Source organism: Pleuronectes platessa, chromosome 10 (assembly GCF_947347685.1).
Source record: "Pleuronectes platessa chromosome 10, fPlePla1.1, whole genome shotgun sequence".
Lineage (NCBI taxonomy): Eukaryota > Metazoa > Chordata > Actinopteri > Pleuronectiformes > Pleuronectidae > Pleuronectes > Pleuronectes platessa.
In genome coordinates, this window is record NC_070635.1 from 15,129,935 (window position 1) to 15,155,108 (window position 25,174).

At 43.1% G+C, this 25,174-nt stretch overlaps 3 protein-coding genes across 8 annotated transcripts; 2 read left to right on the forward strand and 1 right to left on the reverse strand.

The window, feature by feature from the left end:
- Positions 1–12,534, forward strand: cep85 (centrosomal protein 85). Of its 4 annotated transcripts, none has more exons than XM_053432020.1 (14): positions 1–269; positions 1,495–1,554; positions 1,661–1,792; positions 4,865–5,652; positions 7,182–7,312; positions 7,590–7,707; positions 7,841–8,026; positions 8,427–8,579; positions 8,691–8,845; positions 9,003–9,120; positions 9,848–9,898; positions 9,983–10,090; positions 10,167–10,410; positions 10,641–12,534. In XM_053432020.1, exons 2-14 carry the CDS (start codon positions 1,515–1,517, stop codon positions 10,802–10,804), a joined length of 2,388 nt encoding a protein of 795 aa, XP_053287995.1. In that variant the 5' UTR covers positions 1–269; positions 1,495–1,514; the 3' UTR covers positions 10,805–12,534. The 4 variants fall into 4 exon arrangements, with proteins under 4 accessions (XP_053287995.1, XP_053287996.1, XP_053287997.1 ...); XM_053432021.1 differs by lacking the exon at positions 1–269 and adding an exon at positions 293–488; XM_053432022.1 differs by lacking the exon at positions 1–269 and adding an exon at positions 645–792.
- Positions 12,085–19,177, reverse strand: ubxn11 (UBX domain protein 11). Of its 3 annotated transcripts, XM_053432025.1 has the most exons (15): positions 17,927–19,177; positions 16,927–17,002; positions 16,796–16,836; positions 15,956–16,066; positions 15,768–15,868; positions 15,612–15,663; positions 15,453–15,538; positions 15,282–15,366; positions 14,951–15,168; positions 14,784–14,861; positions 14,587–14,710; positions 14,384–14,487; positions 14,170–14,240; positions 13,128–13,277; positions 12,085–13,039 (listed from the first exon to the last, which is right to left on the reverse strand). In XM_053432025.1, the coding sequence occupies exons 2-15, from the start codon at positions 16,992–16,994 to the stop codon at positions 12,871–12,873; spliced, it is 1,458 nt and encodes a 485-aa protein (XP_053288000.1). In that variant the 5' UTR covers positions 16,995–17,002; positions 17,927–19,177; the 3' UTR covers positions 12,085–12,870. The 3 variants fall into 3 exon arrangements, with proteins under 3 accessions (XP_053288000.1, XP_053287999.1, XP_053287998.1); XM_053432024.1 differs by lacking the exon at positions 16,927–17,002; XM_053432023.1 differs by lacking the exon at positions 17,927–19,177 and having other exon boundaries at positions 16,927–17,891.
- fez2a (fasciculation and elongation protein zeta 2a) lies at positions 18,891–24,866 on the forward strand. The gene is made up of 8 exons (XM_053432027.1): positions 18,891–19,464; positions 20,573–20,681; positions 20,902–21,018; positions 21,141–21,273; positions 22,226–22,491; positions 22,901–22,976; positions 23,055–23,120; positions 24,301–24,866. Exons 1-8 carry the CDS (start codon positions 19,127–19,129, stop codon positions 24,315–24,317), a joined length of 1,122 nt encoding a protein of 373 aa, XP_053288002.1. The 5' UTR covers positions 18,891–19,126; the 3' UTR covers positions 24,318–24,866.
- Positions 24,867–25,174: the final 308 nt, after the last annotated feature.

The following is a 25,174-nucleotide window of genomic DNA, read 5'->3' on the forward strand; positions in this document are numbered from 1 at the left end:
TCAGCTGTTTCTTCGGTTGCACAAACTTCACTTGTAGGGAAAACAACAACACCCGCTTTATGTGACAACATGAGCCGTTGGTGTTGACCGGGCGGCGCTGTGCTGTTAAACAAGCGTCCACTGTGTGTTGGCCGGTTCAGTGCCAGCGGAGAGGATCAGTTCAGTTTGTTAGCGGAACAACAGCAGCAGCGGATGGTTCAGATTCGGCTTCGGTCACCAGTCTGAAACCGAGATTTGTTCCTTCACCCTGTGTTTATGAGGAACGTAAGGTAAAGTTAAGCTCTTCTCAGCACATTAGCTTTAGCATCGTTAGCACGAAGGCTCTCACATATGTGTGATGTTCCCTCTGGTAGCTAGGCAAACGATAGCCTTGTGTTAGCTAGCTGTTAGCAATCGGAAACAGATTTGCCATGGATTAGCAGAAATGGGTAACGGTGCAGTGCATCACAAGGACTAATGTGAACGTGATGGGAATGGAACTGTGGAGAGTAAGTTGTCACTTTAAAACCACCACAATGCTGCTAACTATGATTATCGCTTTCATCTGACAGCGTAGTTTCTTTTTTTTAACAAATCCAATCTAGCGGTTAGTCACGTTTAGCTGATTTAGCTCTCCGCGGCTAGTTACTCGTTAGCGAGTCACTTCCTTTCTGAATTAGCTGGTGAGGAGGATTAGTTCGTGGCAGCCAGGACTCCGCGTATCCATCCGTCTCTCTAAAGTCGCCTGCACACGTATGGTGTGGAACTTCCTGCAGCCCTCGGAGGGATAAAGACGTTTGTGTAACAGATTATGTAAGAGATGTGCTCATGTCGTTATTTTCGTTGGTACCCAAGATGAGCGGGGTCGAGTTGGGTGTCTGGCTCGTCGTCGAGGGGCAGATGAGTTTGATCGCTGAGCAAATCAGTCATTAACTAGCAGCTGTTGTCCTCAGCCACGAACATTCAGTTCATGCGACGCGAGAGAGCAGGTTGAGTTCGGTCAACATCTCAGTGTCTGGTTCATAATGGAACCTTTCAGACTAAATGGCGATTTTGTTTGTAAATGTGAAGTTTTGTCAGGGTTGTCACTTCCACTGTGGAAACTTAGACTTCATCTCTCACAACTAGCTTCTACTTAATTGCTGTTACTACATTGTTTTTTTGCTTGAAGCTGTAATTGTTTCTTTCATCATTCTCCTTTTCCATTAGTTTTAGATGATGTGAAGATAGATAGATTTTGTGTCATCATTTGCAGTCTATGCTTGCTATTTCACTATTTTGCTTGTTGTCAATGTGTGCTATGTTTTAAATGTAAATTGTATCTATTGTTGAGCTTTGTTTTTATCTATCTGTCTGTACATATAAAGTTATTATCATAAAGGTTATTTGTCGAAGCTATTAAGAGGAGACCTTAACTAATCCCCATTAATGTGATTCCAAACTAAAACAACATTAACTGTATTGTTAACGTGTCAGCACAATACGATAATGTAACTTTCCCTTGTTCCGTATCAGGTGACGTTGTCCTGTATGGAATGACAACCTCACAGAGATACATCGACTCCAAACCAGCGGGTAAGTTGGCGCACTGCTGTGAAAATACATAAACTGTGTGTGTCGGCTCAGCATGTGTTGATACCCTCCTCTGTTGCCTTTGTCCTGTTTCTCAAATATACGTTAGCTCGGTTCGCCGACATGGAGTGGCAAACACCAGCTGTGTCAGAGAAGTTCCAAAGTCGCTTTGGCCGCCGGCCTGGAACATCTGACAGTGGGGACACTGGTCTTGGCACCTCAGCATCTGACAGCACAGAAGGTGATGACTCTTGCCTGTTCTTCGATCCGCCTGTAGCTAGTATTGTGTAACATTGTTTTGCAGCCTGCCTGTCGGTGGTGGAGTGCCACAGAGTCCGAGTTGTTTGCCTTAATGGTGGTTGAGGTTTGTTTCGTAATAGTCTGCCACATTCTTGCACTTCACAGGCTATTAGATGTTTGTCATCTATACTTGAAGCTGACTTGTAAATTGATGATTGTATAAAGTAGCGAGGAGCCACTCATGATCCTCAGACTTAACCCCAACCCTCCCTACTTTGTGATTAGGCTGGTAAGACTGTCTTCCCTTGTTATTCCTCAGCTATTTATAGAGTAAGCAAAATGTTCATGATCCTCAATCCATGATTAGGAGATTTGCAGAGGTAGATTAAATTCCTTCCCGAAAAATGCCCCCGGTCTCTGCCGCACTGCTCTGGTGTTGTGGCTAATTGGGAGGATGGGGTGTTAGGATACCGGGACTTGAAAGCTAAATGGAAACTGGACCCGTGCCTGCGGTGTGAAATATCCCATCCAAAGTTTATATTTATATTATCATAGTTATAAATGGGAACGTCCCACTGGGGAGAATGCAGAGAAGTCCTGCAGAGTTGGTGTGTACAATATTTATTATTGAATATACAGCAAGTGGAAAAAATAACACACTCTTATCAGAATGGTTACAGCTAACTGGGATGGGTGGTCTCTTGTACAACAGGAAACACTGCAAAATAATAGACTGGAAAAATATCAGAAGTGAACCAACGCTGTTTATACACTGGTTGCCAGGTGGAAACTTTTCATAACAACCTCAAACAGGTCACTGTCTTTCACCCTTTGCACCAAGTTACATTTACTTGTGTGGGGTTTGGTAAAAAGCTGTCCTGCATCCCCAATGGACGCCATTAATATGTAATTTCCTTTTCTTCGTCAGCAGTTTCCACATCAGTCAGACCAGTGGTGTGTCAGCTGAAGTGCATAAGGTAGTTTTATAGGATCCTGTGCAAATGTTAGCCAGATGATGCTGTGTACACCCCCTCGTAAACTGATGCGTGGTTTGCTGCTTTTTCTTATCACCATGGTGAATTAAATGATCTCTGCACACCTCCTCTCACATGTCCTGTCACCCGATCCAAATCTCTCAAAACCACAGAGACTTTAAAGAACAATTTGTCGTATTAGTAGATGCTCGTCTCAAAATTTTTAAAGAAGCTGATGGCACTTTCTCCTTTAGGCGTCATGTCTTATCCCACCAGCCTCTAACAATGCAATCCCACAGGTCAGGTTTTGTAGGACAACATTCCTGGAAGGATTGAAACAGCATTCAAGCTTGTTATAAGACACTGTACTTCAAAATAATTGTTGGGTTTACTTGATTTTGTCCAACCGCATTCATGTCTCTGGATAAATTTCAGTTACAGCCACTGTCTTCATGCAGGAATGAATGTAACTAGTACTTGCAGGCTTCTCTTGTTTAGCCAAAAGTGTTAAGAATACCACTGGTGCTGATTCCTCTGTGTCCTGGCACTTCAACTGACATTGGTGCTTAGCAACATGACAATAAGCCACAAACTATGCTACAATAATGACGGGTTTTAGACAAAACTGCATATGTTACATGTAAATTCAATATCTGTAGAAAACAAACTGATAAAAAAGGAACTTGATATTAATCAAAACAAAACACTTCGAGCTGTAGGTAATTTTCAAGTTATATCTTTTTGCAAAGGCAGGAACGACTGTTCTGTTGAGCAAACATCTAGTAAAAGTTTTTCTTACAGAGCAGTTTAGACTTGTTCTTCCTAGTCATGAATTATCGAAGCCTGGAGGCTCCTGTGAATATATTTGACGTTTTACATTCCTGACAGCTTGATGTTGTTTCTGTAATATTCTTCCCTTTTTTACTGAATATTATCTCCCCCTGTGATTGCAAAGAGGTTCTTGTGAAATGGAGTTGTGGTCTAAAATGAGCAGGGAAAACAGATCCCATTCAGCCTTTGACTTTGGGTGTACACATGTGCTTGTGTGTGTGTGTGATGTGTGTTGCAGTGGGAGGAGGAAAGGTGCTTAAATAAGCGGCACCCACAGATCACTCTGTAACTCGAGAGGTGGGCTATAAATACCCCTAACCTTTCCTGCGTGTGCCTGTTTTTCATGTGTTTGGTCAGAGGTTGGTACAGACTGGTTTGGCTGTTGGAGGACAATACTGCATCGGGCACGGGGCCCGTCTGCCCGACGCACGGCCATCGGTCTTTAGCTTCAGGAATTGTTTAGGTTAAACCCAGAAATGCAGGAGACGCACTGCTGCTCGGATTTACAGCGCACCTAAGTTCAACTCTAGAAAAAATGCCCCAGCTAATAACACGCTTGTTTGGTTCGAGTGAATACCGGGTTTCCAGACATCAGCACGAGTCTCAGGTTTGTGTTGAAGTTAGACTTCTTCTGTGGTTTAGAGGCCTGTGAAGACTTGTGGAGTCTGTACGTGGTTTTCTGTGATCTTGATCATAAATGTCTTTGTTAGTAGAATGTGATATCTTAGATTTGCAAATGAAGACAGTCCATACTTTATATGCCTGCCCTATTGGTGTTGATGGGGTGTTTGCTCTGTAGAATAGTCTCAGGTTTCTTTCTCTGTGAATTTCTATAAGAGAATAATTGAGAGTAAATGCAGATTAAAAGATTCTTTACTCAACATATCTGTTGTAACAACATATACATTTAAATAGGATTGTCTTACTTGTTCAGCTAGAAATGTGGCAGGACCAGCTTTATTAATTACATATGTTACGTGATCATGTAATATGGAACTTTTTACCCTGCCCATTGGTTTCAGTCTATTATGAGCCTATTCCCTGGGTTGAGTCAGTCAGAGCCAGTTAATTCTCTCAGTGGTGACATCTCATCATCAAAGTAGGCCACCCATAAACCCTGCTGCATCTACTTTACATCACACACTGAAAATAGAGGAAATTGCCTGCAGTCGTGTTCTACATGTTCTGCACCGATTTAACAAGATGCATCTGTACGGTGAATAGTGAGAGTCACACTCATATTTTTTCATTTCTCCTTTTACTTTTAGATTTCTGCAGTTCTAGCAGCAGCCCCTCTTTCCAACCCATCCGCAGTCAGATCCCCATTCCCACTGCACATGTCATGCCATCCACGGCCGGATCCTCTAAGCCCCAGTCGTGTGTCCAGGAGGACGGCCTCTCCTCGCTTGAGAGTCACAGGTCTTCCTCTGGCTCCAGGACCCAGAGCGGCTCCACCTCCAAGTCTTCCTCTCTTTCCAAGTCAGCATCGTCGCCCAACTTGGACGCTCAGGACAGTGTGGGAGTTGATCCCGTGGGGCCGAAGCCAGATTGCCTGAGCCGCTACCGCAGCCTCATCAATGGGCTGGACCACTCGCTTTTCCCCTCAGACCACACACGGTTGGATGATGGCCATAGGTTTGACACTCCAAATGTAGAACCTACTCTAAATCAGACAGCCCTGTTGGGGGGGCTCTGTCCTGATGTCCGACTCCGATTTCAGTTGAGCGGGATTAGAGACGGCCCAGACTGTGTGTCTGAGGCGTACAGAGGAAGCATGGAGCACAGCTATAAAGTTCTGCCTGAAACCAGGCCTGGGCTTCCCTGCACAGCAGAAACCTCTAATCAGAGGGGCGGTCAGCCTGGTGCAGCGGGCTCTGCTGGAGTTTATGCAAGCCCTCTCAGCCTGCAGACACAGGCCCTCCTGAGGGAGCATCCCGGCTCCAAGGGTTATGAGTCGCTGCGGCAGGACAGATGTAGTGACCTGTCCAGCTGGCAGCAGCAACAGCAGCATAAGCAGCAACTGGAGAGTTTACGTCTGCAAGTGGAACAAATGCAGGTAAGGATTCAGCCTGAGCAGAAAATGATACAACACTAATGCTAAAGAAACACAAACCTACGTGCTAGTTATTTTCACTTGTTTCCTTACTGATCGTTTTAGATTGTGGTATAGAAGCCAGGCATTAATGTCTTTCTCTCATGTGTTACCACGGCTCGGTGGCAAAAATGTATTTTTCTTGCCTGCAATGTTGGTGAGGGGAATTCTCTGAGAACAACACCATGATAACGTAATGACCATGGGAGCAGACATGTGGGGCAGTCGGTTATCGGTCGACATTGACGTCTGGCCAGAAATCCAGAGCGTGACACATATATAGGTCAACACAGGAAATATAACGTTCCATTAAACAAAGACCAAAGGCGCACAGACACCTTGTCCTATTTTAAAGCAGGAAGTGTCAAATAAATCAGCCAAATTAAAATCACCAGAACCTCCACATATATTCTGGACCAATTATACATTGCACTAACTATCTTTAGTGAAATGTGTAATTCAGAAAATCTATTCTACTCAAATTTGGCCACACGGTAAAAATGTTGCACAGCAGCTCTTTTCAGTTTCAAATGTTCATTTCCTCTGTGGCAGATACCGACTTAGTGTCACTCTGCAGTGACAGTTTGCACTTCCACATCCTGTGTGCTGACACATAAACTCACTATCACTTGAGTTACTTTCCCAAAAACCTTTTACCCATATGAAGATACTATCTATTAATCAATCAAATAAGGTTTGTATAGCCCATATTCACAAATCACATTTGTCTCATAGGGCTTAACAAGGTGTGAAATACTCTGCCCTTAACCCTCAACTAGAGAAAAAAAACAACTTTTATATCAACTTAGGGAGAGGTTTTTCATACTTACCCTGGAAAGAATTTTCAAATGAGAATTCTTATGGGACCCATAGAGGATTTTTACATTTAAGTCTTTGAAGCAATTCTTGATGTTGTCTTAACTCTATGAACGCTCCCAAAGCTGTGGTTGGAGTGCAGCATTCACTCATTTGTGGTTCTGGACGAATTCTTTAGAGCAGCTGATTATAGCGACTCTCCGCTGTGCCTCCACTTTGTGTGGGAAGAAAAACTTTAAATAGTCACTGAGGTGGAATTACATTCTACTCTAAAGAGAGATTGGCACCACTTGACACTCTGGTTTTATTTACCTTTTGTGATAGCCAATCAAAATCGATAGCGTTGTTCTTAACCCTGTTACTGTCGTCAGGTGAACGCTTTCCTGTAAAATGGTTTGATCGGTTGTCAGTCAATCCAAGTTGAGCTGTAGTCACTGAGCTGTTTGCATCTTGTTTTGAGAACTATTTTGAGAGGTATGCTTCTGTTAATACCTGTATTGCATGTTCTTTCCCCTATTTATAGTGTGCTAGGAGAAATTGATAGGATGTCAGCCATGAATAGTTTATTTATTTTCTGGGTTAAGATTTTACACATCTTCACGGCTCTCATCGCCGTCGCATGTTCCCTCCACGTGATGCAGCGCCAAGCGTCACATGCTTTCCCCTCTATGTTACAGTTATTGGGCGCTGGAGTGAGTCAGTATCCGTCTCTGTACTCAAACCCCGTTCACTCAGATTCTGGCAAGTGGGACGCGCTGGTTAAAGCCAGCGAGAGTCTGTTAAAGGAGAAGGAGCTCATCATCGATAGGCAAGTGTTTCTCATTGTTTTACTGCTCATGTGTGGACGCGTTAGGGAGGGAAGATACAGGGAATGTGTATGTGATACTTTGATAATAATTCACAGAAAGACAAATAATAATTTATTCTCAAAAATGTAATATTATTGTTTTGGTTAACAGTTAACAGATGAGAGGTTTTCAATGAAATTATTTTAAAGTAGTTTATGTCCCCGATCCCCCACAGAGTTGTTGACTGTATTGTTGTTGTTCTTCTGTTGATGTTGGTTGGGCCTGGTTGTGATGCAGACAAAAGCAGCACATGTCCCAGCTGGAGCAGCGTCTGAGGGAAAGCGAGCTGCAGGTCCATGGAGCCTTCTTGGGTCGAGGGGGTTCTTATGGGGATATGTTCATGCTGAGGCTACAGGTTAGTGAAAACATGTTCTCTCTCTCCTCACAAACAACAATGAGAACACTGTGTTACGCTGTCATCACCCTTGACAAACAAATTACCCCGAACAACGTTCACTGAATCTTTTGTGTCACCAATCCCTCCCCAGGAGGCTCAGAGAGAGAATGCGTTCCTGCGAGCACAGTTTGCCGAGCGCACAGACTGCGTTGCCCTGGAGAAAGTGGAGGGCGATCGCAGACTGGGAGCGGTTGAATCAGAGACTCGGCGACTAACTGACTGTCTGAAGGAGACATGTGAGAGACACGCAGAAGAGATGAAGAAACAGGAAGAGAGGGTTAGTTCCTAACACGCCTCCCTAACATACAAAGCAAATCAGTGTCATAACAGATATGACATTGTTACATTTAAATGAGGATATCAGGGTGTATAATGTGTCCACTTTTGTTTCAGGGGAAATAGTTATTGAGAACTGCTCTTTATCTTCTTCCTTTTGTTTATTTTGGTAATGTATAGAAGCTTTTAGTATTTCAGTCAAATATCCTGCAGATAAGTAGATCATACATGTTGCAATAAATTAATATATTGTCATAATTTTCATAGACCAATATTTAACAATGCTATCAGGCTTTCTTTAAAAGGCAGCAGGTTCTTTCCATGACCTTTCCCACTCGCCGTGGTTGTAACACCTAATACATATGATCATATTATCTCACCACATTTGCCGGTGTTTGCAGATCCGCAGCCGAGACAAACACATCAGCAACCTGAAGAAGAAGTGCCAGAAGGAGGGGGAGCTGAAGAGAGAGAACCAGCAGCGTATTGAGACTCTGGAGCGCTACCTAGCCGACCTGCCCACCTTGGAGGATTACCAGAGCCAGAACAAGCAGGTTGGGAGAGCTCTGCCTAATTCCATGCCTTCTTATTCTGTCTGCTTTGATTTACTCGGATCAAGGTGTTCAATTTATTAAATGGGGACTCTTGTTTGTGTTTCATATCAGCTCCTGGAGGCTGAACAGCAGGCCGCCCAACTACAGGAGAACGCCAAAGAATTGGAGGCCTGTCTAGAGACGACACGCTCGCAACTGAGGGAAAAGGACGTGCTGCTGGAGGAGCAGAAACGCAGGGAGAGAGACCTGCTGACCACCATCACTGAGTATGTTCCCACACACACACACAAACACACACGCAGTCTGATCTCCATGTACAATCTTCCCAAAAGGCATGGTTGTTCTTCTCACTCTGTGCGTGCACAAAGAAACGTTAGTTACCCTGCATAATGCTCTCTGTGTTTTTATTTCTGTCCTGATCAGTATGCAGCAGCGGGTGCAGCAGGGCCTAGAGGACGGAGCCCGGCTGCCTTCTTTGGATATTGAGAAGCTCAGAGGAGAGAACAATGGTTTAAGAGAGGAACATCATCGACTCAAGAAGGTCTGTTGTTGTTAACGTTATTCCTTAAAAACCTTGTGTGTTCACCTTATATTTGAAAGCCACAAAATACTAAGAGGGAACATGTTTAAATCAGTACTCTAAACTTTAAAATGCCTAAATCCTTCAAACTGCAGTTCTACCGTTCGAATGTTGGAGCCTAATGACTTCAGTTTCAAAAAGTTCATGAGAGTGAGTGAGCTTAGGAGAAGTTACTGCTCAGTGAAATGTGAAGAAACCAGAAGTGCTCATTTCAGAGGAAGTGTCTCTATGTTGTGGTTAAACCGAGTCACAGCGTCAGAGGCTAGAACATCTTTATCTCATCTCAGTCATATTTGTTAGCATGGCTCGAATTAACCTTTCATAGTGTAGAGGCTCTTTTCTCAGAATTGTTTATCATGCTTTCTGTGCTGCTGTGTTTTTCAGCTGCAAAGCAAACTCTTCCAGTCAAACACATGATTTCAGTGAAGCTAAAAGATAAACATAATTTGATATTTAAATAGTAGGAATAGGCGACAGGAGTCAGTTTAGCTCTGGTAACCTTAGGTACGTGTGAATCTGCTTTAATTTCCCCACCAAAGTGAGCACACATGATATATAATGCGACTGTAAACATTAAAGCTATAGATTATTATTCAGATTATCATAATTTAGCAGCACAAATGATACTTTAAGGCTTTTTACCATAATCAACAATTATTGTTTTAAAGCTCTGTTCTTCTTTCTGCAGGTCATTGAGAAGCAACACCGAATGATGGAACAACTCGGCTCTCAAATCCAGGTGTTTATATCATGACAGTTTTTCTCTGCACTGTTTACATTCTCCGCTCAATACGTGTGAGTCATTGTTTGTTTGTGTTTGCAGTCTTTGGAGCAGCAGATATCTCAGGAAGACAACAGCTCTCAGGCTCTCAGAGGAGACGTGCTGGCCAAAGAGCAGAATGTGTTGGAGCTCCACACAGCCATGAAGGAGGTGAGATAGATTCCTTAATCCTTAAAAATGATCACGTTTCTGTGCACGGAGATTGATGTTCCCTCCTGTGTTTCAGCTGTCAGCCCAGAACCAAGAACTGATGGAGCAGAATCTTACGCTGAAGGAGCAGATGAGCGATCCAGAGCAGAGGAGCAGTAACCAGGCCTCCTCTGCCCTGCAGCCAGCCGGGACTCGGCTCACACAGAGGCTCCACGTGGAGATCGCCTCCTGCCTCAGTGACCTGCGCTCCCTGTGCAGCATCCTCACCCAGAGAGCACAGGGACAGGACCCAAACCTCTCCCTGCTGCTCGGTCTCACATGTAAGCACTGCTTGACATTTACTATTGTTGGTTTTGTGGTACATTGTTAAATTGTGAGTATTATGAAACGTTAAGGTTAACTGCAGGATGACGCAGAGTCTTCACTGTGATATGTAGTTACATTTGAAGGGGGTGCATGTCAGGCTACGGTGTTAACTCGACACAGGAGTATAAAATGTTTAGATGCTTACCGACATAAATCAGGGTCATGGTTTTTGTATTTTTTCCAGCGCCTTCACAACTGGCAGAGCAGGCTGAGAACTGGATGAGTCCAGAGGTGCTGCAGAAGAAGCTGGTCGAAGCTCAACAGCTCCGCCGAGACGTTGAAGAACTGCGTAACGTAATACTGGACCGCTATGCACAGGACATGGGAGAAAACTGCATCACCCAGTAACCCTCCCAGGTGACGGGGGGAACTTGCAGAAGCTCCTCTTCCAAAGCTTCTAAAACGAGCCTGTCTTTAATGCCTATAGTTACTGAATATCAGAGAAGAGGACTGGATTTACATTTTCTTAAAATGAGGACAGAGAAAAGCCCAAATGGTTTCACTTGTGCTTCTCTCAACTGACTGAACGTGGAGTCTCAAGTCTGCCTTTAGCTCAGAAGCCTCCCTTCCCCCCAGTGAGTTCATCTATTTCTGTCCAAGGGCTAACAGAAAATAACTTGCCTCTAATACTTGATCCTTTAAGCATAGTGTGTATGTGTTTTTTAATGATGATGACATGATACTGTCGGTTACCAAACAGTCTTATACTTTTTGTTTTATTCTAGGGGACGGCTCTTTGTGTAGAAGTCCCACATGTATAATTTATTTAAATCTTAATTTCCCTCCCGAGGGGAATTATCCAAGAAATGGTTGACAATCAACTGCAAATACTTAAACCTTGTGCTTTTAACAGTATTCACAAAGAAATGTTGCTAACTTGCCATTATTTAAAATGGTGGACACAGTAACATTAGTCAAAGACAAAGCAACTTGAGCGGTTTAATACCAATTCAGCTTCCGACACCAACAGGCCTAGAACAGTTTTATAACCAAAGAAAACTCAGTTGTGCAAGTCTCTGAATGTTTGTGAACGCTCCTCTCTGCTGCACGACTCGTTCGGAATGAAACACCAAGAAGTGCCTTTCTGTCACATCCGCAATGCTCACTCATTTCTAGACCAACCACACACGGGCTGTGTGCAGCAGACTCTTCCATTTTGACTTTCTCTCCCTCAGCGTGTTAAACCAGTAGGATAGTCGATACATTCCCTGACTCTGAATGTAGCAGGCAACCCAGGGGCCGCGTCACAGAGCGTGTGGAGGCCCCCTTCCTCCTTTTTTAGTTTTTTTCCTAGTAGATACATGAAGTGAAATAATACTCATTAGTCCGGGTGATGTTTGTAGAGTCGGCTCAGTGTAGATGAATAACTTCAGGTTACTGTACATTTCAGTTGACGGCTTTGACAGAGTGTTTGATAAGTGAATGCCTGAGAACCAGTATTAATCCTCAGTATTATTTATTGTTTCTGTTTGCATCGACAACTCATGTGTGAAAGTGTTTTGGGCCCTAATGTGTTGTTCTAATAATGTTCTAATGTTTGCGCAAACTTGGCATCAACTTTGTGTAAAGGTCCCATGAAGTGGCTTTAAGATTGTTATTGTCTTCTGTGGTGTTTTGTGTGCTGTCACTGAGGATAGGTCACTGTCTCTAGGTGACAGAGGGACTTTGTTTAAATCCCACGTGGTGATGATGTGGCTGTGAGGGGTTGGCTGGATCAACCCTAGATCTCTGATCACGTCACACTCACTGGGATTTTATATTTACCCTCCTTGCAAGATAAGCCATTAATAAAAATAACTTGACACTTTACAGGAAGAGAAAGGGATTTTAGTAGAAACATATGCAACAATGACTTAAAGACAGTCGCACCCAGGGACACACAAGCCATTTTTTTTTTCTTCATTTCATGGGACCTTGAAACTCGAGTAGCACAAAATTGCTTTTTTGGAAAAGTCAGGTTCCGCATGCCTTAACTTAACATCTCAAATGTTCTGCGAAAGGGAAAAAGATGTTTATATTTTCATACTTTGGTCCTCGTTTGTATTTGCATATTTTAGAAATAAAGACTTTCAACTTTTCTTGTTCTTTCAAATTTATTTGATTTAATTTGTATCCCTTGGTGTAAGATAGAATTGTGTCAATAATATCCTAAGTTGAGGTATATAAATTTAGAGAAAAAAACGATCAGTGCATCCAAATCTCTTCAGTGAAGTCATTTTGACACAATAGGAGAAGCATGTGTAAATAATAAGATCATTAATGGCTCAGTTCCATGGAGCAGCTTCAGTTTCATGGCCCTGGTCTTGAGCACTTGAATGGAATAGAGCCATCGTCAATAATATTTCTTACATCTGTTCTGTTCCTATGACAACACACGCCTGTTATGAAACAGAAAACAAGTCAGGCTCAATAGTTCAATGGTGGATTTGTTTGACTGCAGTCAGTGGTTGAGGGTGTGGTCTCCTCCTCAGCAGCAGGGTAGCATTATTTGTGAGGCCGCACGAGTGTAGCGTCCTGCTGTTGTCCTCATAGCAGCACTGAGGGTACGCACTGATGATGTCATAACCAGGGAGCCCACCACCTCTGCAGAGTAAGCAACAATCAACCAGTGTTACTATGGTTAGTGAGACAGAGAAGGTCACGTGAACAGGAGGATGTGTCCTCCCCTCACCTGTGTTTGTCCAGGTACTGTCGCAGGTGGCCGATGGTCTCCGAGAAGCCCATCGTCAACACGTAGGTTTGATCCCCGTCCTCGGCCTTCACCTTGAGCGTGATGATGTCATGGGCTGACGAGGGCCGATCACAGCTGGACGCCTGCAGTCTGAGTGTGGAAAGTAACATGTAGAAATATATCATGAAAATCAAAGGAGGGGCAGCTGACATTTTTTTTTTGCTGATGACATGACACTGTATATTCAGACTTGAACAAAAGCTGACCAGCGGCAGTGCGAGGAATAAAAATCAAAAACACTTTATGTAATCACGTCTTTGACTGTCTTAGATTCCTGAAGGAGGTCACAGAGCTGAATCCGAGACCCCATCACACGTTACCCAGTCTCTGCTGGTCTTGAGGACCCTGCCCTATTTCTTCTAACCGGCGCATACAGTAATCTCCACAATGTCGACGATCAGTCAGTATTAATCAGCCTTTACATCATGAAGGGGATTTAGCAGTTTCCTTCAACCCCCCTAAACCCGGTTTATTCCTTCTAATATCTACATGGTTGTAACATTATAAAATGATTTTCACATCTTGTATCTAAACAAACCATTCATGATGATTACACTGAGTTACATCAAACCCAAACCCCATGTTTTTAAATGGCATTTCCTGTGAATTATATGGAAATATTCCAGATCCTTGTACCATTTTATGCAAAACATTTTTTAACTTAAGTAAGTTATGGAACATCCTTCATGATTTAGAACCCATTTCTATTGATCTATTTATTTGATTGTGTCTTAATGCATGATATGTAAAGGGTAGGATAAACTTTATTAATATAGCAACCTTTCAAAACACAATTACGAGGTGCTTTACAAGTTAAAAATGATTTAAGGCAAACAATAGGGAACATTTAAAAGCAATTTTGTAAATCAAGTATTTGTCAGTTGAGAGACATATAAAGGGTTTTCAGGATTCACAATATAATTATAAAAAAATAAAGAATCCAATCGATGCGGTCGTGTAATGAAGGATAAACTGTTCATACCTCTGTTCCATCGCCTGCAGGGCTGCTGTGTCTATGGGGATCGCTGAGTCGCTCTGTGCAGCAGATGAACCCTGGAGAAAGTGCTTGTTAGATAATGGACATCATATATCAGTACAACTACAGACAGACTAGACGGCCGCTGTGGTGATGATCTCTCAAGAGAGCATTCACACAAAGGCTTGTGTAGTGAGTTGGATGTTTTCCGTCCTCTCACCTGCAGGGTCGCTCTCAGTGATTCCCTGATATCTATCACTCGACCGGCCTTAACCACCACCTTGGGCATCCGGCTCAGGAACTGATCCGTGGTCAGTTTCTTCCCTTAGAACCAGAAGAAAGAAAAAAACATAAGAATGCAAGGAGGGATTTCAGGCTTGATTTTTTGGGGGAGTATCACAGTGTTGTTTTCCAAAGAAAGACCTTGAGTTTCAAAGCTGGCAACTTTTGAAGCGTCATCTTTCTCCCCACAAACCGCCTGTCCGCTGCCAGGGAATCGATCCCACGGTGACCTGAAGATAAACTCCTCATCTCGCCTGTCATGAAGCTGCAGAAGAGGATTCGAATAAGTCAACAATTCACACATTTGCATGTTTGGGTAAGGAAAGAACCAGACTCACCTTAAAGGGAATGCCGTCTGGAAATCGGTCCTGAAGCTCAGATGGAAAATACCCGTCCATCAGATCCTGCATGCACTGCTGCAAACGCCAACCAAAGACTGTATGAACCATCAAAGTTCCCAAATCTATATTAACACTTTTAGCCTTTAAAGTTTCACATTGCAAACCTGGGTGCTTTGATCCCGATATGAGCGGAAAGGACCATCGAACATGACAATGCCGTTGCTGTACAGCCTCAGGTGGACAGGATCCTTTTGTGCCAGCTGGGCCCCTGTGGCTGTCGACCGCACATAAGACTCCCCCTCCCCTGCGAGGATGTTCAGCTCCTTGATCCTCTGCAGCACCAGGTTGAAGTTCATGTGGAAATCCCTGACCCCAGATGTGCCTGCAAAGAAAAGATGTACAGTATTTGATCGATGCAGAATTGTCCCCCCGCGTGGTGTTTGCAGAGAAAACTCAGGGCCTGTGAAGAGGAGTTGAAGAGGAAGTGGTCTCTACCTGGGCTGTGCGTCTGCGTGCACTCGGCTGAATCACTGCTCTCTCTGTCCCCCACCCAGGTCAAACCATAGTCTTTTAGAAAGCTCTGCAGGACGGCAACAAGTAAATCTCAGTTTGCTTTCACCACAAGATAAAAGCACGATATTGAAATCATGCTTTTAATCCACTTGCCTCCATTTCATGCACTTGATTCTGCAGTTCTTGGCACCTTCTTTCACGATCATCTCTGCCACGCTCTCCAGGATCACGACCTCGTTCTACAGGATCAAGTCAAAAATCATTTCATCTGTTTACATCAAACTCAGGTCTGTGCGTGTGGAAGGTGATTACCTGATTCGTTCTGATCCCGCAGCTTCTCCTCCAAAACTGAGATCTTTTTATCCTTTAAAAGTGAAAATATGAAGTTGGGGTGTGTGACACACGTTTCAGGGATTTTCAATATACAGCTGCTGTGTCATTGTTGATCTTGAGGAGGTTTGTGCTCACCTTGTGTTCCAGCTCCTGGGCTTGGCCCCTCACTTGTTTCTCCAGCAGGGTCACCCGCTGCATCATGGCAGACATGAGCTCAAGGTCGCTCGGTGGAGCACCTGGAGTTAGACGTTATATTTTGAATTTGTATCACAGTAAATAACATTTACTTTGCCTTGTAATAACTGACTTTGTGTAACGTGTACCTTTCTTCAGTGGGGCTTTTGGTCTTGTGTTGGCTGGATTGTGACAGGGTTTGGGAGAATTTGAATTGGATGAATCATCATCATCATCATCCACCAGCTCTGACTGAATTTCTGAAATATCACATTACAAAGACGTGTGAAAGCTGCTGGATATTTACAGTAAAACAATAGCATAGAGTTGTATAAAAATGTGGAATGTAAATGAGTACATTTACTCAAGTACTGTGGTAGATCTCTATATCTCTAGATTCGTACATTTTACAAACTGATATATATATATATATATATATAAATTATACTTATATATAATATGATCTGAAACCTATATACAGGTGTAATAGACACATTTTAGTTCTTTAACTTTTGATACGGTCCGTGCATTTTCCTGATTTTACTTCTTACTTTTACTTTGAGTTTTACAGAGTGGTAGTTTTTCAATAAAGTATCTGATTACTTTTGACTTACCCCCCCCCCCTCTGATGGTAACTTCTGTTGTAATAACCCGTGAGTGCAGTGTTTGCTTTTCGGTTCAGCGTTAGATTTGACGAGCCCGTACCTTTTTTTTAATATTTTTTTTATTTACATTTTCCATTTAAAGAAAAAACAGACATAACAAAAACAACAACAATAATAACACCCCGGCTCAGACATGTAAAATGAAATTGAAAAAGAAAAACAGCTGTGACTTTTGTAAGCACACATACACAGAGATGAGTGCATAGACAAATATACAGTAAGGCTACCAGTTACTTGTCATCTGTCCTGGTTTCGTCCAGGTAGGCAAGGAAGTGGCCCCAAATGGCCAAAAATTTTCCAATTGAATTAGTGACGAGCCCGTACCTTTTAACAGATTCCTCCTGAAAGGCAGTTTTCCTCTGCTCCTGCGGGTCAGAGACAGATGAATGTACACGCTCTCTGTTTCTACGATAAACTGACAGCGACACTGTGCTCGTGTGCAGCGATGAACCTACCGTGGTTCACTGCCGCCCTGCAGGGGGGCGCGTCTCATTTTCTTCAGCGTGGACAGAGGTGAACTCATCTTTAACCCTTCGATACACAACATGGGTCAAAAGTTTTTATTTTTCTATATCTTTGCAGGGAAGGAATTTCCTCATTCAGGATTTCAGATATTCACCAATTAACTTGTTTTTGATAATCACAAATCCCTATTTTTATTTTTCATTTGTTACCTTTCGGATAAAAATCCTTATTGTATCACCAATATTGTTTTCCTGTCTTATTTAATGCATGAGTGTTTCTTTGCTATGTATTTAAAATATATGTATTTTAACATTTAATATTCTAAGTATTCATTAAATCTTGTTTTTGATTACCACAAATAGTTATTTTTCCTTTTTCCTGTCTTACATTATAAACAAACATATATTCTGTGGTTCTACATCCCTTTTACACACATGGGTCAATATGAACAATACTAACTAGCTGTTATCTAGCTAGCTTCTCGTCTGGCTAGCTAGCCATAGGTAGATCATCAAAATAGTAATAGTAATAACAATATATACGATATGCATTTGAAAATTTGCTTTTGATTTTCTTTACAATTCTTGGTCTTGATTCTGAGTCTGAATTCTCTGACACTGAGGACCTATACTTTGTTCTTCAGGATCAAACTGGACATGTGTCTTGGAATCCAGCTCTCCTAAATATTGAAAGCTCCTTTGATGATGGAACAGACTCATCTTTTTATTTCATCAAAGGGGCCTTCTCCTAAATGAAGAAGGAAGAATCAGCTATCAAATAATTTAGCTAAGAAACACCCAGCCATGCATGAAATAACACAGGAAATGAATCATTTTTCGACCCATGTTGTGCATTAGTAGTTTGCATAGCTTGTGTATCAAAGTGTTAAGTTGTGTGACCGTGTGGATCCGTCAGCTCAGAGGAGGCTGCTGAGGCCTCTCTGTTTGTACAATAAAGTCACCCTGTGCTCGTGTGCAGCGATGAACCTACCGTTGCTCACTGCCGCCCTGCAGGGGGGCGCGTCTCCTTTTCTTCAGCGTGGACAGAGGTGAACTCATCTTCAAGTCGAAGCCCTGTGAGACAGTCTGGGTCTGTCAGCTCAGAGGAAGCTGCTTAGGCCTCTCTGTTTGTTATGAGTCCCATTGCCATGGGAAACACAGGAGGCCGTTGACTGTTGTGATGCGTGGGTGGTTCATGTCTCAACCACAGGAGGCACTGTTTCTCTCTATCGCAAATTTTTTCTCCCAACTTCAATATTGGCCTGACATTCAGAGGCCAGAGCACAAATATAATTAAAAAAAAACACGAATCATATTAAAGACCACAATGCAAAGACAACAGTGGTTAATAAGATCGAATAATTAATGTAATGAAGGGAATACAGAGGATAAGATGCACAGGTAGTAAGAAAACAGATGGAGATGGAGGCACAAGGACGATCATGTTACAAACATATTTACAGATCTCTATCACGGTGCTCCTCTGTTTGTGTCTTCTGTTGAAGAGGTCATCACATATTTGGCAATTTAAGGACGATCTCTCCCTTTAGGTCAAACGTTGGAATTTGGAGCAATATTTCTCTCACACACACACACACACACACACACACACACACACACACACACACACACACACACACACACACACACACAATATTGAGTTCAATTGATTTCCTGGAGACTTGCTCTAACTTTAACCTTATATTTACCAAACCATAACCCCAACCTTAATCTAATCTGAAAACATGTCTTCGTCATATAATGATTAACATTCATTTACATAATGTGTCACAATTCAGGTCCCCACAACATGACTGAAACCTGCACCAAACACACTTGGTGTTGGTTTTCCTGTTGTTTCTCAATTTAGCAACATTTGAACTATTTTAGTTTGTAGAAAATATCAAATAGCTCTGTTTTATTGTAGATTTTTGTTATATTTGATATCTTCAGCCTGAGAAACAGAGTGTAAACAGCGTCATCGCGCTTCTCTGATGTGTGCTGTTTGTTTTGCTTTGTCCCGGGACACAGTGACCGCTAGTGGGCCCCGTGCAGCAGCTATCGTGTGTGCGTGTGTGTTTGTGGTTGTGTGTGTGTGGAGCAGTGAGCGGGCAAACCGGGAGGATGCTGCGGCCTGTCAGACCCGCCGCTCGCTCATCTTTCCCCCGGAGCTGTTAGGCTGATCCGGGACATGGCTGCACCCGTCGTACACTTTGACGACGACTGGTCGCATGTGCGGGGATCGAACGTGGTTCCGGATCGGGAGCTGCTGACGCACAAAGGCCGAGCAGCGGCCGCTACCGCCGCCGGGGGGGAAGCGGCCGCTGCTCGGCTGCTGCTCCGCGGGGTTGTGGACCTGTCGGGGCGGCTCGACGGCAGCTTCTCCCCGGGGGACGCGCTCTGCTCCGCGGACCCGGTGATCGGCTTCGAGGAGAAGTTATCCGCCTGCTTCCACAATGTCAGCCCCCAGACAGAGAGCGTCGCTCCCGTGAGTGTGATCTCAGAGGACACGCTGCTGGAGACAGACCAGTGAGTGTGCGTCAGTGTTTGAGTGTGTGTGTCTGTGTGTGAGATAGTGTGTCTGTGGCCTGTCCGCTGTTAAACATGGGTGGATGAAGAGGAGGCTTCCTCTCAATAAACTGCAGCGTATATGAAAACCGTATTAAACCACTGTATCAGTTTTATTTTTTAAAAGTGTTGTATCATTAAAATAAGGATGTGGTGAGTGGACAATGACAGACATCTTATTTCCAGCTAAAGTAAAACAGCCTGGAAATGTGAGCTGGGATTTACAGATTCATCAGAACAGCTGCATATATATCAGCATGATATCTGTATCTGCCCTTAAATGCCTCTTGGAGACCGATAGTCGATATGAGTGAATCAATAATTCATATTTTGTTTCTGCAGCTGATATTTGTGAAAGTGATATCATTCATCGGTTGACCAACATATGCTGTAACTGAACCTATTAAATAATTTAAACACAAAACATTTTTAGTTCATGCTTTTAACTGCTTCTTTCTTTCTCTGTTTTGTATCACAGTGAATTTAATATTTGTGACTATTTGCACTGAACAAGTGTCACCCCCTGCACTGACAAACTCTGACATGCAATATTTTGTAGATTTATAGATTTCTAAATGACGATACCTTAACAATAAATTGATTGCCTGAGTAACTGATAATAATAATAATAGTAATAATAATATCAGCTGCAGCCTTAATATCATTTTAATGCAGCGTCCACCAGCTCTTCTTAGTCCCTCTAACAGATGAGTGCCATTACAAAGACATTTGAAATGCTGAGTGGACAAAAAGTGGATCTATTAGTGGTCAATCACCACTAAACATTGATCCAGTGACATATATTCCATCTGCTGCAGCGTTGGGCCTTTTGAGACACAAACATGTAATCATCGGTTGTATTTTCGGCCTTGTAAGGTTCCATGTTGGGGATTAGAGCAGTGCCCTGTAAACGGAAACAGAAAATTAATCTGATTATGAAATGCTTGTGATTCCCTCCGGTGCCTCAGTGTCAACAGAAGTAGTTTGAAGATGGAGTCACTATCAAGGCAGAGGCTGTATGTCAGTGTAACTTAATAGTTTACAATGAAATGTTTGTTTCCGTCCACAGAATCTGGAACGCCTTAACCAGTAACTATGGGCAAGTGATGCCGGTGGACTGGAAACACTCTCGAACGCGCTCCCTCCACATCCCCACGTTCAACCTGGAGGAGAAACCTGTGAGTGGCTCCACCCCTCCCCTCCATCCCTGTCCCACTTTCCCATCAACCCCCAGCCCTGCTCCCCCCCTGTCTCCCTCCCTGCTCCCTCCCTGTCTCCCTCCCCCGCCAAATCTCTTCGTCCGCTCATTTCACAAATCTCATGTGTTCATTGTGCCAGGGCTAAGCGCTTTGATTAAACCCCCCACCTCCCCCTTCCCCTGTTCCTGTTCCTGTCCAGAGGAAGACTGATGTCACAGCAGAGCTGTCGGATGACGAGGAGCTGAGGGAGCAGCTGGACATGCACACCATCATTGTCTCCTGTCTCGCAGACGAGCCCCTGTACACAGCAGAGCAGGTAGGTTACATGAACACCACCCTCTAGCATAGTCCGGCCTGTTAGCGAGCACCCTGCTTCGAACATGTGTGACAGCGTGACATGGCTGTAGGTTCAATAACCTGATGTTCAAATTCTTTCAGGTTATTGAAGAGATAGAGGAGATGATGCAGGACTCGCCCGACATGGAGCCTCAGCACGATCCCTCTCAGTCTGACCTCTCCATGCTCTCACTGGACGTCCAGCGGCCGACCAGCTGCCCCGGCTACGAGGAGAGTAAGTGTCCTCTGATCAAGAAAAATTATCCAAGTTCTCTTGTGATATGACATCAATATTAAGGCTTGTGAGATATGTCTGGTCTGTGTGCTACATTAATCATATCAGGTTCCCGTGATTGTTTGATGTTCAGGCCTTATCTTGCGTTTTTTTTCTTATTGGAAACAAATCTCATGAAATCCCACTAAAACCATCATGAATTGATCCTATTTAACCGTGTGGTCTGATTGCAGCTTATTCCTCACTGTCCCAGTGCTCCATTGTCCAACATATTTAGAAACACATCAGTGAGCCTCACTGTTGTTACACTGACACAGCATGAACATGAGTAATGTAGTTTATATTGAGTAAATACCACCCACACCGTCCAGCTGCTGTACAAATTCAATAGATCAACAAATGTGTTTTAATCTGCAACTGAAAATAATACAAAAGAAATGGACTAAAAACTACAGTATTCAGCTGTTCATTTAGGCCTTTAAAAAATAAAAAAGTGCAAATATATATTTGTTTTCAATGGTTAACATTTTTAGTGGGAATGGGCTTCGGGTCAGTACATATCCCATCCAGTAACATGGAGAAGGTGGTTTAGGACCTATACTGTAGCCAGCCACCAGAGGGCTGTCTTGTCATCCATCTAAAAATATAAAATAAAGCCAGGTCTCAATGCTCTGGTACCAGTTTTTTTCAATCTGGTTCTGTGAATTTTACATTATTGCTTGATATATTTCTAATACATTTATTACACTTTTTGCACAAAGACCCATCCTTTACTTTAGACATGAATCTAGAAACACACTTTTACATTTAAGTTGTCTATAAAATTCTCTGAAGCTGAAGTCACCTCTCGATGTACTAAATAAATTCAGTATAAAAATGATTCTGACACATTTTAAAGGGCCTGTCTAGCCTCCGTCAAACAACTGTGCTTCCTTGTGTTTTTGCGGTGCAGAGGTGAGGGCCCTGAGTGTGGCGGAGCTGAACGAGCGTCTGGAGGAGACGGAGACGAACATCAGGAGCTTCTCGGAGGAGCTGGTGCAGCAGCTGGCTCTCAGGGACGAGCTGGACTTTGAGAAAGAGGTGAAGAACAGTTTCATCTCAGCGCTCATCGACGTGCAAAACCGACAGAAGGAGCACCGCGAGCTGCTGAGGAAGAAGAAGAAGCTCAAAGGCGGAGCCGGGCCGTCGCAGGGCCACGCTGAGAAAACAGTCGGATCCGTGAGCACTCTATTCTTGTTGTCAGGATTTTAAGGAAACATCACCGGAGCTTTCTTTCCCTCCCTTTGCTATTTCTATTCTGTGTTTTCCAAAAAATCTCTTCTTTTCTTTGATGATCTCCCCTCTGGTGTTTCTGCTCTTTGCTTCCTTCCTCCTCAGCGCTTCAGCATGGAGGGATTCTCCTCCGTCATTCAGAACAGCTTCAGACAAACCTTTGGGAGTGGGTGCAGTGAAAGACAGGTTACCTTCCTTTTCTTTTCACCGCTGCTGAACTTTACCTTCTACTTTCTGCTTTGAAAATATGCTCTCTGCTATAATAATAAGCAAGTCAGACTGTTTCTCCATCCCTCATGCATTTGACGTTCTGTCTTTTTAAAGTCAGCCTCCCTGTCCTTGTCTCCCTGCACAGTATTTGACCACAGTCATCCCGTATGAGAAGAAGGGACGTCCTCCTTCGATCGAGGACCTTCAGATCCTCACCAAGAGTAAGAATCCTTATCTCAGTATCCACCATGTTTAAACTTCAGTGGCTGACTCACTCTGCTCCATCTGCTGCTCCTCAGTTCTCCAAGCGATGAGAGATGACAGCGACAAGGTGCCCAGTCTCTTAACAGACTACATTCTCAAAGGTGAGTGTCTCCCTTGTGTTGATAGTTGTGTCCTGTAGTTTATAGTATGACTGATCAGTTGTGACTTTGCTGATAGGACAGGGTCCACGGATCACTCCAGTGTTTTTTGATGTTTACAATCATCAACAAGATTGTTTTCAGCAGAGCACTTGTTTTTAACTTACCTCCACTCTGATAAGAACTTACAAATTTGTGTTTTGCCAACACAACTAAAGTATTCAAGGCAATTTTACCAAATGAAACGTAGTGTAAATAAGTATTTGCATAATCATTTTATTAATTTTGGAAAACGATTAAATATTCTATGTACATTTTAGAAATCCTTGTAAACTGAGCAGCTTCAATTTAGTTTTTACTCTGACTGAAGTCTAAGATGTCACAGAATGTTTTCAAACCTCTTCTGAACACTCATTCTGAAAAGCATACAATCATATAACACATTGATTATACCATCAGGAAACATAGACAGAAAACCTTTATGTTTTTAAGGAAATCAACATAAAAGGTTTGATTTAATTTGAATTCTCAATAAACAACCACTTCCCTTTTCTTTGTTTCCTACCAGAACATCTGAGCTCTATCTTCTGTGTGTCTTTTTTATTTCACATGGTTCTGTTCTCTTTTTCTGCGTCTCATGTTCTGCCTTGCACCTGCTAGCTCTGGTGTGAGCGATGGACGGTGAGATTTGTGTCACATTCTGATGTGATGTGCACTGTTGTGTGTTGTCGCTCACAATGGGAGGAGAGAGCACCCCCTCTCTACCACTGAAGTGTAGTGCAGTCTGACCTCCACGTTCTCCTCACTTCTCCACCACCCCACCACCCCACCACCCCACCCCGCACGCACACAGTGACTCACAATGACCTGCTGCAGCCCTAGTTTAACCCTGCTAGTGTCTCGACCCCCTCACAGAGAATGACTCACCGCCTCACACTGTAGAGCTCTATTTACCCTGCAGTCAACAGTTAGGTCAACGCATTAGTCCCCTTCAAGTATTAATCTCTCCGATCACTTACCCTGTGTTTGAGATAAGTTATGCTCCATTTGATTTGCTCCAGCCTATAAGTGATGTTTTCCTTTTACTTTTCCTCCTCTTTATTTCCTAACTTGCCATTTTACTGAACCAAAGTCTCTTCAGCCACAGTGTTCATGTTAATGTTCATCTTTGTTTTTATTGCAGTGCTTTGCCCGACGTAGACCGGAGGGACACTGCCTAACACTGTGCAGAGGCTTCTGATCCGTGGCTACAAGAAGAAGAGGACTCATTGTATTATTTTTGCAAACATGAAGCACACTTAATTTATTCTTGCATGTTTTTAATTCAACCTGTCTTTTTTTGTTGTGTCTTTACTCAGTTGTTTTAAGTTGACGTGCAGTGTTGTGTCATTTTTGCAAAACCCTCTGTGTTACTGTACGATTTTTACTTTTTTCAGTGTTTTCTTAATCATCGAGAAATTCTTAAATTCTAAATTATATTAGAAATATACCCAGATCGATAAACCAGAGTAGGAGCTGCTGCACTGAGCTTTGCTCGTTGGTTTGAGGTAAGAGCAAAGTTGCGATGCTAAGTGCTTTGTACTCAACTCAGGTGCTTCTTATCTACTGAGCAATGAACAAATGCACAAAGCACATTAAACAGACGTGGCAGAAATAGAGAACTATGACCACAGTTTAAATTAATACAACACTTTGTGGATCTCCAGAGGGGAAATGTAATATTCCACATGCATATAGGATTCAGACAAATAGAAGAATGTAACATAAATGAATAACAACACAAGTCACAGTGTACATAAACAATGTACTGTAGGTGCAGACAACATCATATAATCCAACAGCCTTCCATGTATTTGCAGACACCACATCCGTCATCATTCTGAGGACGATGAAGAACTGAAGATGGAGTCTGGACTGAAATGAACTAATTAACTAACTAACTATGCATTCGAGGGAGTATTTTATTGTGACCCACGCACTGTCTACTTTTCTGGCGCCGACCAGCTCTGACTCAGGGCCTCGGGCTTCAGCGTGCTCCGCTGTGCACCTGGCAGCGA

Bases quoted from the DNA above. Each gene is read 5' to 3' on its own strand.
- cep85 (XM_053432019.1), top strand. The intron at 1,793-4,864 runs GTGATGACTCTT...TTTTACTTTTAG, and splicing joins AGCATCTGACAGCACAGAAG to ATTTCTGCAGTTCTAGCAGC. The intron at 8,027-8,426 runs GTTAGTTCCTAA...CGGTGTTTGCAG, and splicing joins TGAAGAAACAGGAAGAGAGG to ATCCGCAGCCGAGACAAACA.
- ubxn11 (XM_053432023.1), bottom strand. From the start codon at position 17,018: ATGTTGTGTATCGAAGGGTTAAAGATGAGTTCACCTCTGTCCACGCTG. The intron at 15,539-15,611 runs GTAATCACCTTC...TTGATCCTGTAG, and splicing joins GCGGGATCAGAACGAATCAG to AACGAGGTCGTGATCCTGGA. The intron at 14,862-14,950 runs GTTTGCAATGTG...TGGCGTTTGCAG, and splicing joins ATCGGGATCAAAGCACCCAG to CAGTGCATGCAGGATCTGAT.
- fez2a (XM_053432027.1), top strand. From the start codon at position 19,127: ATGGCTGCACCCGTCGTACACTTTGACGACGACTGGTCGCATGTGCGG. The intron at 20,682-20,901 runs GTGAGTGGCTCC...GTTCCTGTCCAG, and splicing joins TCAACCTGGAGGAGAAACCT to AGGAAGACTGATGTCACAGC. The intron at 22,492-22,900 runs GTGAGCACTCTA...CTCCCTGCACAG, and splicing joins CTGAGAAAACAGTCGGATCC to TATTTGACCACAGTCATCCC.